This window comes from Rhea americana, unplaced genomic scaffold, assembly GCF_003343005.1.
Source record: "Rhea americana isolate MKP2758 unplaced genomic scaffold, rheAme1 scaffold_60, whole genome shotgun sequence".
In the NCBI taxonomy this organism is placed as follows: Eukaryota; Metazoa; Chordata; class Aves; order Rheiformes; family Rheidae; genus Rhea; species Rhea americana.
Window position 1 is genome coordinate 2,044,398 of NW_028186757.1, and position 16,305 is coordinate 2,060,702.

The 16,305-nt window shown below is 36.3% G+C and overlaps 1 protein-coding gene across 2 annotated transcripts in view; it reads right to left on the minus strand.

Moving 5' to 3' along the window:
- The window catches only part of TLL1 (tolloid like 1), a 136,599-nt gene that overhangs the window by 38,723 nt on the left and 81,571 nt on the right, over nt 1-16,305 (minus strand). For both annotated transcript variants that reach the window (XM_085319822.1, XM_085319824.1), the window contains 3 exons: nt 16,053-16,177; nt 9,262-9,377; nt 1,250-1,352 (listed from right to left, as the gene is read on the minus strand). In XM_085319822.1, the coding sequence (XP_085175948.1) occupies nt 1,250-1,352; nt 9,262-9,377; nt 16,053-16,177 (344 nt within the window). The remainder of the gene's footprint in view (nt 1-1,249; nt 1,353-9,261; nt 9,378-16,052; nt 16,178-16,305) is intronic.

Genomic DNA, 16,305 nt, shown 5'->3' on the forward strand with positions numbered 1-16,305 from the left:
GTAATGAGGATGCTAATAAATAGTTTTAGTCTTCATTCTAAAAAACAAACAAACAACTGACCAAGAAGCATCTCCTGTTTCCTGTGGTCTGAAATCCCCAGTTTCAATCACAGCAGATCACAGAATGTCAAATTTGGCCTCTGGATTAGAYTACTGCTATTCATTCTGAAACCCATGGAACTAATAAAAAGTTCCAGTTTTGAGGAAGTGAAAAGTTAACCTTCTTTAGGATTGTTTAAATATAAAGATTTTGCTTTTTGAGGACATATTTCCCCCAAAAAATGTATAGTCCATAAACTACAGGTGGTCATATATACACATATCACTTGGACAATGTGGGATATAATTATGTGAACTTTTGTACAAACACAAAAGTATACGTATATCAAAATAAGTTAATTTAGTCCAATATTGGTATCTCATCCTTTAGAAGGACTTTCTTCTGGACTTTGTTAGTTTAAGGATTAAAATCCAATAATGTAGAGCTTGAGATTTTAGCCTATTTAAAAGCAACAATGAAAAAGTCAGTATTGTTTTAGTGTACACTGCCTGCAACCTGGAGCTAGAATTAACCAACAAATGTCCCTTTTTCTTCAATAGTAAAGTGCAAAGCAGCTATGGACAAAGTATACCACGATCTARAAGTGGCATGATGGGATTTGAAATCTCACCAATCCTCTGAATTAAGAATGGCTGCAGTTTTCTGAGTTACAGCTCTAAGACTTAATTCRTTATTGCTTTTTATGTCCTTTGTATAGAGCATAAAGTTTTTCCTCTTCTCTCATAATTAAAAAAAATACAGAAACAAAACAAGTAAGTAAAACTCTAGAGCRGGTGACCCCTTGTGCATCACATCACATGCTCTACAAATTTCTTSTTACATGCTCTACAGATTTGTCTGTATACTATTTCCACATTTCTATGAACAAAATTATGGCAACTTCCTATCTTAATACCCATAAGCAAAGCAAAAGTTTGTACATTTTGTAGTTTTCATCTTTCCATATGCAAAGCTCAATATCATTTGGTTACAATGAAATGAAAGCTTGTTTATGTGAGCCTATTTAAGTTTCCTCCCCAATTTAGTTACAATACTCATTCAGTTCAATGGTCCACAGGATTTGGACCTTGCCTGCTACCCACAGTACTTTTGTTTTTCTTAGATTTTTAGGATGTCGCTAAACTATGGACWGTGCAGCATTCAACAGTTTCAATAGTTTTCAATAGTTGCAATTCAACAGTTGCATACCAAGCAGAGGTGATTTTCTCCAGTAGCCATCTCTTACTTCAATATAGTCATACCAACAGAGACTGCTCTTGTAAAGGTCCATTGTGGTGAAGTTTAAAACAATCTGCAATCAGAGGAGAACAGCACGCCACCTAATTAAATCGTTAGTGGTTAGTACCAGAAGATTAGCCTAACAGCATTCTGCAGAACCAAAAACACAGTGGCCACCTGTAAAAATGTTCCAACTGTCTAAACGCTTAACTACTCTTCAATTATTCTCACAGGATGTAAAAAGTTGTATGGGAACGCTAAAAATATTTATTTAACCTTATGTATTTGAGGAAGGTTTAAGATGGCCTATGCAATTGTAACTGCTCACGGGGCACTTTTAACTGAGAAACACTTATATGAGAATTATGATGTGGTAAAATAGTTGCTCTAATATAATTTTAAGTATGGTATTTGATAATTCTGCCAATTCCACTTCCTTTTCATTCTGTAACTATCAGGATCACTGRCAGCTATACACAATTTTTTTTTGTTTCTCTTCTACTACTGTTTTCAGAGGATAATTTACTTTCAGACAAGTAATATAGTGACAATATATAYGGACAGTAATGCTGAAAGCAATACCAATAAAAATGTATGTAACCTTTTAAACCTTAATGTAACTGTAATAAAGCTTTTTAATAAAGAAATCTGAGTTCTGTGCATTCTCTGAACTTTTGAACTTAGATTCCCAATTTTACTGAGTGCATCCATAAATAGGCATATTTTCAATACATGATATCAAGACTTCTTTAGACCATTTCATAATCTTACTTTGTTTCAGAAATACTAATCTTAAACTGTCATAAACTTGCTCTTGAGCAGGAGCAGGATTGAGCTTGGATCAGCTGCACAACAGCTACAGGCTGGACCCTGACTGGCTGGGACAGTCTTAGAATTATGCTCTGCTGTTTCAGGGATGAGTCAAAACAAGATTAAGAATAATTCATATTTTGTATTATAAAACAGTTCCAATTCATATCCCTTCATTGGATTTAAGTAAATTTTGGAAAGAGAAAGCATCTTCCTCCAAATCAGTTCCTCGATATACATTAAATATTTCAGATTAACAAAAAACCTTTAGTCACATGAGCATACAGATAGCTTTATTTTAGCTCTGATCCTAGGATCACAGCTAAAATAAATCATTATGATCACAATTGAAACCTGCTATTATAAAGGAAATATGAATTGCAGCACAGTAGCAAGTACCTCACACTGCAAAAATTTATCTCCATGGCAGCCTCTGAAGCAGCTGCATGTGTCAGTTAGAAGGACAAGAATTTATCCTTAGTCCAGCTGCAATAAGGAAATATAACACCAAAGCAATGGGCCAGTCAGATGGAATGGTTTACTTCCMTATTTTCTAAATGCACCATGTTTCTCTCTAAAGAAAACAGTAAAATATTAAACTAAAAAGGCAGAAAATTTTCAGGCTCTTCAGTTTTAAAAGATAAAAATACCTGTTGGAGGAAGCTAAATAAAGACAAAATAAAGCTCAGTAGTTTGGCCATCTAGATGAGATAGCGGAGAGTCATGGTCAAGGCTCTTCTCCAAGCATGTAAAAATGGAAACAATCATTTGTAACTAAACACTTAGTGTCTTTATCTTTAGGCTAACAAAGCATTAGAGGTTCAGTTTTCACTTTTCACAGAAATAAGTATACAATTACATTCTCAAAAATCTCTCATTCTCAAGAGAAAATGGGGAAAAATATTTATTTAATATTAAAACCATTCTCATCTATTCCTATCACTCAGTGCTGACAAGCCATTGACCATTTGCATGGAAAATCCATCTCAYGGACGATTCTACCAGCTTTCACCTTTACTGCCATGATCTTAGAGGAAACAGAAAACATCTGTAAGGCCAAACAGCCAGAAGTCCTTTACAGTAAGGCACATTATGCTGGCAGCCACATCCTTGTGGGATGAAGGTATGGGACAGGAAGCATGCCAAGGACCATCATGACAGCACTAAATAAAAGGCTACCTGTTCCGATGCTTGAGTTAGGCCAAATATTTATACCCACAAGCTACTACCACATCCACAAAACCAGCAAAAGAGCTGCTTAAACTGCAGTGCATCACTAGCACTGCGTACTCCGCAGAAACAAGCAGTTTTGGAACATTTTCAGCGTAGGCAATGCAACAAATACAGCCTGCCTTTCCATTTTCCAGCCCCTTCCCTACTATCATTTTAAGGCCACAAAGGGAAGAAATAATTTAACCTCAGATCCATAACCAAAGAACATATGCTTTGATATTAGATTGAATTTTTGGATATTCCACAACATTTAGACAATATTTACTCGTGTCTAGAATTGTGATTGGTACTCTGGAACATAAATTCCTGTAATGATGAACAGTCATCAAATTATAAGGTAGGCTTTCATTCTGAGCTCGAAGACCAAAATGGACTAATCTGAAATCAGACAATAGTTACACAATCCCCTCTCTTCTTGCAATAGAAATAAGAGAAATAAACATACCTTTTAAAAAAGGATGTGAATCCTTTACATTGGAAGACTTGCAATAATAGATATTACCTTTAGCTATTTTTCAATATTCATATTACCTGTCTCTGGATATAGATTCATTTTCTCTGAACTTTGAAAATCAAAACAAAGTCCTAATTAAAAAAAGTTTTGAGTAATAATATTTTGCATTATGCAGATAGGGCATGCATTCTTACACTGTAATTTAAGATAATGAAATGTCCTCACGTTTAATCATTCAGTAAACAAGAGCAATTAGAATTTTTTTTTTATGGGAAATACACCAAATCATCATCTTTAAAAGTAAAGCAGGTAGGGAATTGTGGGTGGGGGGTGGCAACTGTTGAGGTGTTTTTTGTTTATTTTTAATGAAACTGAACTTCTTTGTAGGAACACATTAGTTTTAATGGAAATTTTTGGCAGAAAAAGTTCCTATAGAAGATGGAAAGTGTACTTAACAGCCAGTAACTAAATTATCAGAATAATTTGGTTTAACTAACAGCCCACTGTTTGACTCCCAGGATTTGAAGTTCCAGCCCTCAGACACTTAGAATTTTATTCCAGATTGTCTATATCACCACAAATTCCGCAAGCTAGACTTTAGGAGTTTTAAGTACAATAAATTTCAACAGCAGAGAGATGATTCCAAATGTTCAAGTACAACACATGCTTCGGATGCACTCCGACTCCAGCAGAGCAAGCATTAGAACCTGGTTTTCTAACTAGCAACCTGCCTTCACTCCAGCAACCTCTGTCTTGCCCTCCAGCTATACAGCTACATTGTCTCTTTGGGTGGCTTTCATTCTCCCATTACCAGCTTTTCACAAAGGTTTTGAAGAAACTTTTTCAATTTTCACAAAATATGAAGTTTTCTTTCCAGTGTAACTGAGAAAATTGATGGAAATCCTTCAATGCCACACTACTCRGTTTCAAAATTATTGCACTACTTATCTAAAAATGGCAAGTGCCATTTAGCACTGGAMCAGGTTGCCCAGAGAGGTTGTGGAGTCTCCTCCTCTGGAGATCTTCAAGGCCCACCTGGATGCAACCCTGTCTAATACACTCTACGTGACCCTGCTGAGCAGGGGGGTTGGACTAGATGATCTCCAGAGGTCCCTTCCAACCTTACTGATTCTATGATTYTAAGTGTTAAAGCATTAGTTGTGCTCCCTCAGCTGGCACTCATGCARCTACCATGGTTGGGTCCATCCACATGCTCTTGCGCTTCTTTTGGTCCCAGTGAACTGTAGCACCTTGTTCATGAACTTGAACCCTGTCTTACTTTCTGGGTACAGATTTTCCTACCATTTCTTCCCAAAAAGGGAACTCACAACTCACTGCTTTGCTTTCACTTACTGCAACACCCCTCAAACTTCCCTTAGGCTATATTCATCCTTTTCCCAGATGCCTAACCACAGGGTGCTGTGCCTTTACAGTTCAGGGACTCCCTCAGGGAGGTGTACTGAAGAAATAAATATGCAAATATTATCAGGATCCTTAAACCACCTACTTTTCATTTTGATCTGCATAAGAAATATGCAGATCTGGCTAAGAGTGCAACCACCCACATGCTTTTCTTTAGCATTCTTTACATTTCTGAGTGCTATTCAAGTCTACCTCAGAAGACAGCAGAGGGGTCCTGTATATGCTGCTCTCAGCCATGCATCAAGCTGGTCTATCTTTGCAGACTTTCTTTATTCTTCAACCTGTCCTTCAAACAGGACTTGCCTACCATAAAATTTCTATTCCTCTCCTGAAGTCATGCATTTTGCAGTTCAGATACCTTCTAAAGGCTTAGTCTCTTTTTTCTGCTGGGTTTTTCAAACTATAGGTCGATATCTCCTTTTGTATCTTGCTATAATACTTGAAAATCCTACTGCTCTCAGCTGCATAACAAGAATCTACTTGTTCTCTCACTCATGCCCATTTCATCCTGCTGTGTAGGCAGAAGGGTTCACAAGGGAGCTGCTTCTTTATCCTATGTGATAAACAGTGGGACAGACAGACAGGTTACAGCCAGGCTACCTTTTCTGGCTGCTGAAGCTGACCCAGCTGGTTCTCTTGGAAGCAGATTATGGAAGCCACATCCTATACCTCCTCCATTGGSTCAGTCCTTCACAGCCTGGAGCTCTCTCCAGTCTAGCCACAAGTTTTCAATTTTTTAACACTCAKCTGGAACACCAGAATGCTCAGTCTTCTGCTTAGAAATTCTCCAAACCCTCTTCACCAGAGTTGGAAAAAGCTAGTTTTACTTAAGTGTGATCTTGTCATTGTCCCAAAGTGCTGATATCTAAATAGAAGTCATTAAAATTTAATGAGCCTCCTCAATGGCCCCTGTCTTTGAAACTATAYGAAATAACCTTCACAGCTTTTTCTGACTCTGATGTGCCAGGGTATTTGATGATACAGCAATCCTTTAACATTGACCAGAATTCATGAGCTAGCTGTACATAGACAGAACCCCCAGTCCATCACAGCATGATTTCTGGTCAGAAACCCAACATTTAAGATTGTTTTGCAATTCTGCAAAATATTAAATAGAGCTAGAAACAAGTCAGAGCAAGAGTTCAGAGGGACAGGATGGCTGAAAGGCTGAAAAACAATAATTAAAAAAAAAAAAATCAATGCACAACTTTCTCAGCACAACTAAGAAATTAGTGATTACACAGATACAGTCGTGCCACTGCAGCTTCAGAGAGAATATACCATATCTCCCACTGCCTGGGATAAGAAAGCACAAAATACATAGCAAAGCCCAGGCAATATTAACTAAATTTTCTGCAAGTGATTTTTCTTCCTATATCAAACCAAGTATTTACCTCTCCTGTTTAAGCATTCATGCAAAAAGTTATGAAAAAATAGAAAATAATGCGACCTATTCAAAAAGGCAGAGCCAAAAAAAAGCACTGGCACAGTTGCAACTCTGTGCCAACAAAACTCTCCACACATGAGGAGGAGGGATTTATCCTGGCAGAGGGCATACAGCGCTACTGACGCCATCCTCCTATTAGTGTGTAGATACACTGTGTACAGCTATTTACCATACGGTCCTAAATCTTGAGTAAAAGGTGAATGAACTACCTTGTTTTAGCAATATGGATGCACATATTTTAGGCTGGGTTGGCAATTGATTCCTATCAATAAATGATGGCTGCAGTCACTATATCCTTCAATGAATTTCCTGCCAAAGTTCACAAGTGTCTGTACTTGTGAAAAGCAGCATGGATAGAATAAAAGCCCTTCAAATTGTGCTCAGGCAAAAAAAATAAATAAATTAAAAAAAAATAAGAAAAGCAAAAGCTAGACAATCTGGACTGACGCTTTCTCACTCAGTATATTTTTAGGTGGCTGAAGTGTTCACTGAAGTTTCAGAACACAATGTGATGTACTTACACATACTGTAATCACCATACAACATTTCTGAGCTTTATCAGGATCRAAACAACAAACAAAAAAGTAAATATAAAGCTCTCTTTACTGTCCCCTTATAAAGGAGATATATGTTACAATCATTCACTGAGGAAACCTGGAATCAAGCATAATATCTGTGTATGAGGTACCATGGTACATGCATCAGTTAACACCTAGACCTCATTTCTGCTGTCTCCTATTCACATCAAGTAGTTGCTGTAAATAGGGCCCCCTATCTCAAGGGAGATACTATCCTGTGCGAATAGCATTGACAAAAAAAAAAATCCTTTGGCATTAGTACAAATATCATTTGGTCATTTATTCCTGAATTCTATGGAGACAGAAAAGGTCCAAACAGTTTCCTATAAAGACTACGTATCATGTCACATTAAATTTAGAAAATAGTGTTCAGCCTTTTTCCCTATTTTTTGAAGAGTAGGGTGGAAAGGGAGTTGGTCTTACCTTGCTGACTTCAACACAGAGGCTTTCTCCTAACTAAGCTTTTGTACAATGCCCAGAATAATATAGCTTTGATGGTAGTTACCATCTCAGGACATTATAATGATATTATAAATATATTACAGTGACACTGAAGTTCACAGACTTATGCTTACAGAAAGTTGTTAGTATGCAATGAATTCTTAAACACAATCATTTTACAATGTATATATTAATATTTTTTCAAAATCCAGTAACAATTGTAGATGAGTGCTACACTAATTTTAACACAGAAACAGAAAGAAATCTAAGCCATTTCTGTTTTTATCATAGTATTATCTAAGAAACAAAACAGGCAGTGGGGACAAAATTACTTATCTAGATTAATTTGTCTTTTATGCAAACCTCCTTTTACTCATCTGTTTTCATTTGTTCTTGCCTGCCAACCTGCAGAGCCACCCACGTCCTCCAAGCAGTGTGTTTATTTTTCCTCCTGTTTCTCACTCTTGCCAACAGCAGGGCTAACACATTCCAAATGACTTTGCTTTTATCCCTAATAGTGGCAATCGCTCTTACGGTTCCTCAGGATCAAGCAAATAACAAACAAATATTCCTAATGTCTCCTAGGCCTCTAAATTAAGAGAAACAAGGAATAAAGTAATCTTACTGAGAGAAAACCAAGTCCAACGCAGACTGGGAAAACACTGACAAAACTGATTGAAATGTCTGATGGTGGTAAATGCTGGGTTTTCTTCTTTGGACTCTCCTATGATACGCAAGGTCGTGTGGGGTTCTCTGTTTCAGTCTTTAAGGTTTTGCTTTTTTTTTTTTGACTGCTTAATATTGTCCATTACTGCTACTTGTAAAGAAATTTTCACCTATTTTCATTGCCTATTTTGTCTTGGGTGATACTTCCCATAGCTCTGCCTATCCTTATTTATTCTGATTAATATTTGAGCCAGTAATTTAAAATAAGGCATAACTGGCATGTTTTGAAAGTATAGCAACACCCTTCAAAAGGGCAAGTTTTGCTTTCACCAAGATGTCACACTTCCGTTTAACTGCTGTCAGACCAATCTTTTTTCCACATTCGTCCCTTAAAATTGACATCCACAAAAAGTAGTATACATACTAGACTGATACCAGGGAACACTGAAAGCAATGCTCCTTTTACATCACTGTGCACTGTYTCACTCAAGAAACAAGATCTTATTGAACACGCTAAGAATTTCCCTAGGCAGAGCACAGCTCCCAGCGCCAGCCCCTTCTGCAAAAACTACCGAGGAGCCAGCAGGGCTCCGGGAAACACAGGGCCTTACACTTTAACGCTGACCTGCCAGCTGAATTGGATTCCACTTTGAGGGAGCACCTTCAAAGTGAACCTGTAGCAGACTGAAATCGTGTCTTAATTTCACATGGACAACCACCAACGGTAATGATATCGAGGATCGAATGCCTTAGGCCAAAAAGTCAAGTCAAYGACATACAGTTCATAGCCTCAATCGAGAGGCTGTTTTATGGCATATGATTGTTTTCCATTCCTATAGAAGCTTTAAAGACAAAAGTAAATGAAAAGCCAACAAACAAAAATGAATTTTAAAAATAGAATCTATGTTTATCCGAGGGAATGTTAAAATACCTTTTCCCCTGGGGTCACGGAGATTCGCCATATACAGTGTGTGTAGGAAGGATAACCATTCGGAAATCCGGGAGAAGAAAAGTTGCCCATAGATTCCTGCAGCGTTTCTCCACAGGCTGAAAGAAACAAAATACAGTAAAAATATAAAATTGAATGTGCCTAACAGAGAAAAATGTGTCCTTCCAATATCTATTTAGAAGGCATTTAACTCACTGCAGATGCGGAATGAAAACCAGACTAGTTATTTTATGATTTATTCAAAACAATGACTTTAAGCCAGTCTGACATTCATTCCATTTTACACAGGATGTTTTTATTACATGAACCGTTTCACTTGTGCGCTGTCTGCTGACATAACCAAAATTACAGCAGTCTTAAAAATGTCATTGCTGTCAATCAGTTGCAAAATTACACACACATTTTTTTTCCGGGGGCGGGGGGGAAGATTGGCCACACCTTTAGTCACAGCCTTTAAGAAAAAAAAAAAAAAAAAAAAAAAAAAAAAAAAAAAAAAAAAGCTGGTATGAGGTGTATGGGGTGATTGGCATAGCATTATAATTTTGTCAGTAATTACATTTAATATAGTACATAAGGGACTGATCTGACCCAATGTCACCAATTTATATTGGTATAGAAAACTTAAATCCTATATTCAACCTCTAGCCTATACAGAATCTCTTTCAAAAACTATTTGCAGCGATATCAGTACGGCAAACGTAAAGTCAAAAATACAAAAGCCTTTAATATTCYTTATTACTGAAGTTTTTACAACCCATATCTCACCTGTCAATCATATTACTAGCTACTGACTTACTGATTAGTAACTCTTCTCCATACAAAATACACCATTGGAAACTCCCGACATTCTCCACCAATAAAACTGATTCTAGTAGGATGTCACACCTCAGTCAGTCATCTTTTCGACCTTCAATCAAATTGTTCCACCTGCTGATTTTGCAGGTGTGATATGAGATGTGAATTTGAGAATATTATCCTGTGACTGACAGTGTAATCAGATCTGCAATACTTTTAAATTACAGAGCTACATTTGCCAGCAGGTGAACCATTGTATCATTAAAATCTCAATGAATTATAAATGACCTGGAAAATCTTTAAATAAAGGGAGACAAAGGAAGAGATTGTTTATGACAAAGACAATACAGCTGTAAAGGCTGTCCTGTTAAAACAAGTCTAAGATGTAATATCAGGCATAAGCTACATTCAAGGTATTAAATATGCTCTCTGACATTGAAGTGGTTATTGTGATGAAGAGAGAAAAGATATGGGAGCATCCTAAAAAAATTTCACAGCCAAAGGAACGTCACTGTGTCCTGTAGAAACRAAACAAAAAAAAAATCTTTTCCTCCCTTTATTTAAAAAAATTTGTTTCTATGTTTAAAAAATTGTAGGCAATCACAACAAATGACACATACACAAAAACTGTTCAAAGCCAAATTTCTGTACAAATCATTTTCAGTAAAAATGCTGTATCCATAATTAACCAAAATTTATTTTTAACCCAGCAATGAATAAAAACTTTAGTAAATTGCAGAGTACTCCACTGCATTCCCCCAGTGCTGACTATCAAGCTATATCATAGCTTACAATGAGATGTGAAGCATCAAAAGGAAACCCAAAAGTAGAATAACACTATACAGGAGAGTACAGGAAAGCAGAACCAGAAGAGGAGAAWATTTGCCTGAGCTGCATGCAGAGTTCAGGAGATGCACCCATGTATTCTGCTCCCCACTTTTACAGCCCTCTTGCTGTCCTCCTCCCACATGTATGGCTTCAATGAGATTACACTGCAGAGATRTACTCTCATAGGGGGTAGAAATATTGTTCCAAATTTAGTGCTTCTTCTATTTGCTCTAGCTAAATTCCACCAACACTTCTGTAACTAAGCATCCCTYCAGCAGGTGACACAGGCGTAAGAAAACACAATGCCGTTTGCCCAATCTCTTCTGCTCACAACGCATTTCTTTCAATGAACTCTCACTTCGACTCACAAATATTCATTATATGCAGGAACAAAATCACAAAAACTCATTTGTGGAAAGTAAGCAATCAAATGTCTGGGTCATAAGAGCAGTCAGTCCAAATGCAGCCCTGCAAGTAATAAGAGGGAAGGCAGACCCTTACCTAACTACCCCTTACTCTATTAAAACCTTAAATTACCCTATCATAAAAGCAGGCTAACAGCAATCAGTTTAAGCATAATAGCTTTATACTTTTAAAACATTTCAGCATTTGCCTCATATGTAACGCTGCATTATTTTCTTCACAATATTAACAACATTTCATGCCCCATACATAGAAGTTATATGTAGCCATAAACTGTGGACTATAAATAACACATAGTTGCTACAGAACATTTTCTTTTTATAGCAATTAAAGAATAAGGCTATATAGTGTAAAGCTGACTACACCCTACAATTTTAACTTAAATCCCTTCTAAATGTYTATGAGCACTTTTTAATGCTGCAAATTTTTCATAAATATTTCTGAACTTTAGGGAAGAAAAATTTTAATTGGATAACTTCTACTAAGAATTAATTCAAACAGAATTTATAATATAYGCTTTAGCTTTTCATATGTCACAATATTTACCACTTAGTTTAAAATTTGTGGTTACCCAAGGGAATTGCAATTAGGACTTAGTATTAGTAGCTTATAGTAGCCAATTAGTAGCTTATAGCAGCCAATACTTGAATTAATGATCTGTGGGATCCAATCAGCTTTCTTTAAGAGTTCAGAAACCAATTTCTTAATTCACAATACTATAAGGACTCACCTGCTTCTCCTTATAGAGATTAGCAGTGGAAGCAGATAGTAGGGTGATTATATGCCTATACAAAGCAATTTCTACCAGTGAAATCTGTGAGCATTCAATATATAGCCCGCATATAACACCCCTCTGGTATTGCCTACCTATACAGTCAAGTTCTGTTAATGATTACAGGGAATTCTGCAAATGACAAAACCYCAGAGCCACCCRGGCATTTARGCAGTCAGCTCATTTTTTTGTCCACAGCAGCCRTAAATACATACTGTAATAAACAGATATTTCTCATTTCCAAAGAGAATTAAGATTTTTAATACTTTTGACTTAGACCCAAGTTCATACATCTACACATATATGGCACCTATAACACATACAGTGCTCATAGAGCCCTAAAAACAGCTGGTGGTGATAATGAACTCATTGCTGAAATTAAAAAGTAAATCAGTATTTGCTACACATTCGTAGTTTTCTGTTAACTTGATTCCCCTTTATAGTTATGGGGAAAAGGTCTTAATTTAAAAGTCTTAATCCTACTTATGTAGTGGATGACAACTGGCTTTCAAAAGTGAACACTTCTCTAACTGCAGTGTAAGCAAGTTAAGCTTCAAGATTATTAGCAAGACCTACAGAAAAAAAGAACCAAACTAGAAAATATTCACCTGCTTTCTTTCCTCACACCCCCATACCAAATCCTGTCAATATGGAAATGTGATGAASTACTTCAACCCACCTCCACTTTCCCTGTGTAACCTTCTACTGCCAGCCTGACACTCCTTTCCCATCTGTTATTAAGGCCCTCTCCATCTCCTTTTTCCCTCATCCTCTCTCTCTGCTTAGCAGCATCCTTCTCCATCATTTCCCTTGCCCATCCTCTTGCTCCTATAAACTTATATGTACATTTTAAGTCAACTACAATTCCTATATAGAACTACAATGGTAAACCTGTATCAGTTTTAGCAAGCTACATCAAAAGAAAACATCTTCTATTACCTTAATAGACAGACTGAAAACCTTTGTAACACTTCCAGGCTTGAAGATCAAGGACCCTCAACTTGCTTGCTTGCTTTCTCTTTATTATTCAGTGGTGTAATAATGTAATTCAGTATTAAAATGCAACAGATCCCTATTGGTGGCTAAGATTTCCTTTGATAAAAATCCTAAGAAAAAATGCAAAAATAAGTCAAAATTGCTACTCAAAACATTGAGTCCTTGCACTTACTCAGCAGATAAAAGACAGAATATCCAGCCTCATGCCTCAGTGTCACCTAGCTCAAATTATTTCTTGATCACTGAGCCCTCTCCTGAATAATGACCCAAATATTCTGAATAGAAAAAACAATCTGTGAGGTAGCCTTGCACTGACTGACTATTCTCCAGAAGCCCTGCGCTCAAGAGTCATGCTCATGCACCTCAGAAAAATGCAGTAGTTCTTTGACCAGTAACTGCTAGTAGGAATTACTAGAACTTTGCTTTGAACGTTAAACTCTAAATAAAATGTGCGCTATACTGCAAAGCCCCAATATACTTTATCAAACCCCAAAAGAAAGAGTGTATTTCTCAAATACTAATTCATTTAAGTTATTATTTTACATATTTTCAGTTGCATTAAAGGTAATAAAAATGAACACACACAAAACAATGCAATTATTAATTTGTAATACTCACTGCTACTCTATCACAAGCATAGCAATCAACATCTTATCCGAAATAGGAAATAGAGAACATCTAAAAACAGCATTGTATCAGGGCTCTTGTTGCCTGAAATACTATGATGATCACATGATTTTTTTTCATAAAATTGAATGTTTGAGTTTCTCAATTTTCAGTCCCATTAGTGGCTTAAAATTTATTAAATCACAGGTCATGTGCAACTTTGAGAGTTTTCTTTATTAGATGTTTATTTTTAAGTCTTTGGCACATTACACAGTTATGCAGCTCCTACTGAAAAGATTAACTGAAAAAAATACCACATTAGATAGCATGGTACTTGAAATTTGTAACTAAACCTTCCGCCTAATTCTCATATTTAAAACCTTCTCTCTTTATATGGGCTGGCTCACATATGCAAGGCCAGAAAACCAAAGTCTGACGAAGCGTGGTACCAGAAAGGGACCGCAATCCTGCAACAACTGCTCATGTGTATTATCCCTCTTAAGTATGTTCATCAGTGCTGCAAAAATTAACTTATTTTTACAGTGCATACTACTTATTACATTAAAACCACGATGTGGTTTTAAAATACTGTGAAATTAACTTTCAAAACACTGGAAGAAATGATCACTCATATTTTATATAATTTTATGAATTTTATAAAAAGGTCATTTTCTCCAATCATTTGAACATTAGCTCCGAAAGCATAGTATATCCTTCTCAGCTGATAGAAAGTACATATTAGAGGTTAGACTGTTGAATGTATAGGCAGTACTATCTTTTTTTTTTTTTTTTAAAAAAAAAAAGAAACTTAAATGAATGCGATCATAAGGTTCTGACTATGTGGTTTTGACTCTTACAGGCTACTTTTGCTTTCAAAATTTGTCTTTTATCAAATATACATACATACACACACACATATATATGTGTGTGTGTGTGTGTGTATATATATATATATGTATATGTAATTCCTCTGTGCTTATGAAATGGTTGCTTTCTGCACACTCCTGTTAGAAATAATGCTGCCAGCAAGAATGCTATTATTGAAGTACTTTCTATATCAAAAGAACTGAACAAAAATTGTTTCAAAAGGAATAGCTGTTAAAGAACATATTTCAATGTGATTTCTCCTCTGATAGGCCCAGAAACTCTGTGCTTGTTCTCTACATATAGAAGACCAGATTTCTGCGTACTTTCAGCACAAAGTACAATGTACAATGTACATCTGAAATGTACTTTTACATCAAATGCACAGATCAGATGCCTCAGATCTTCAGTTAATTCCACTGATGCTGATATGAATCCAAAGTAGCTTCATCATCTCTGTTCTGATCCCTCTTTTTAAGTCTTTCTGTATTGACCAGGTGATAAAAAAATAGCCATGTATCTGGCTTAAAATAGCTACTGAGAGACTTCATTAATTTCTGTGAGGAGCAGGAGAGTTACAAAACCTATGTGGCAAAGAACTGCTATATTTATCCTTTCACAAGGACCTTCCTGGCAAATCCTGGTTCATACATGGCACTTTCTAAACCACTTCAATTTACACCAAAGACCAAAACTGGTCTCAGCTACAACCAGAGCAAGGAAAGTAAAATCATCTTCAGGACTACCCACCACCACTCAGAGAAGGAGTCCTCCTACAGGGTAACTTTCAGTTAATTCAGACACACTACTCCTGTCTCTGACATGGACCGTAACTACCTCAAAACTAATTTGAAGTAAAATACTAACACACGTTTGAAGTTATACAATGCTATGATTAGGCAGAACAACATGCAAATACCAAATGTAACTGTTACATCTGTATGAATTCTGTAAGAGCATCTAGCCAGTTCATCCATAAACACCATTGACAATTTTGTTGTCCTGGTTTATAATTCCTCAAATTTTGAACAGTGCTGCTCAGAGCCAACTGTAAAAYTTAATTTGCATCTTTCGCACTGCACTCCACTCAAATTCAAATGAAAAAGACCTGCATTCTGAAGTACATTAAAAACAGCTCTTTCATCTAAGTACACAGTTCAAGTTTTTAAGCGCAAATATGCAAAGCAAGAATTACATTAAAGATTGTTTTTTTCTAGTCATTGAGCTAAGGAAAGCAAAGACTGAAATATTATGAAATTAAATCCACTTTCAAGTAGTTTATCTACTAAGTGCTTTGCATTCCAGAGACTTTACCTACAAGATTTTTCTTTGATTCAGATCTTGAACTGCCTATGTCCATTGCCAATATGGAAACAGACTACCAAGCAATTGACTCAAAAAATTTATCATTCTTCTTGAACAACATCAAACAGTTGCTACAAATGTTTTTTTTTTTTTTTTTTTTTTTTTTTTGTTTGTGGTGCAATACCTGGACATCTATACAGCTTTCTTGCCTGTGCAATATCTCCTTTACTTAGGCGAGTACGCTGGCCAATGGCAGGTCGTATACCATTATCATCACGGGAAGGGAGAATGGTATCCAGAAACATGCCCCTAAAAAAAATAAAAATAAAAAACAGACCCCCCCAAAACCCTATCAGTTTTCTGTCGTAAAACTGTCTGAGTTTTATGAATGTATAATACTGTTTTTAAAAGTAGAATTGACATTTGGCTTAAGAAAG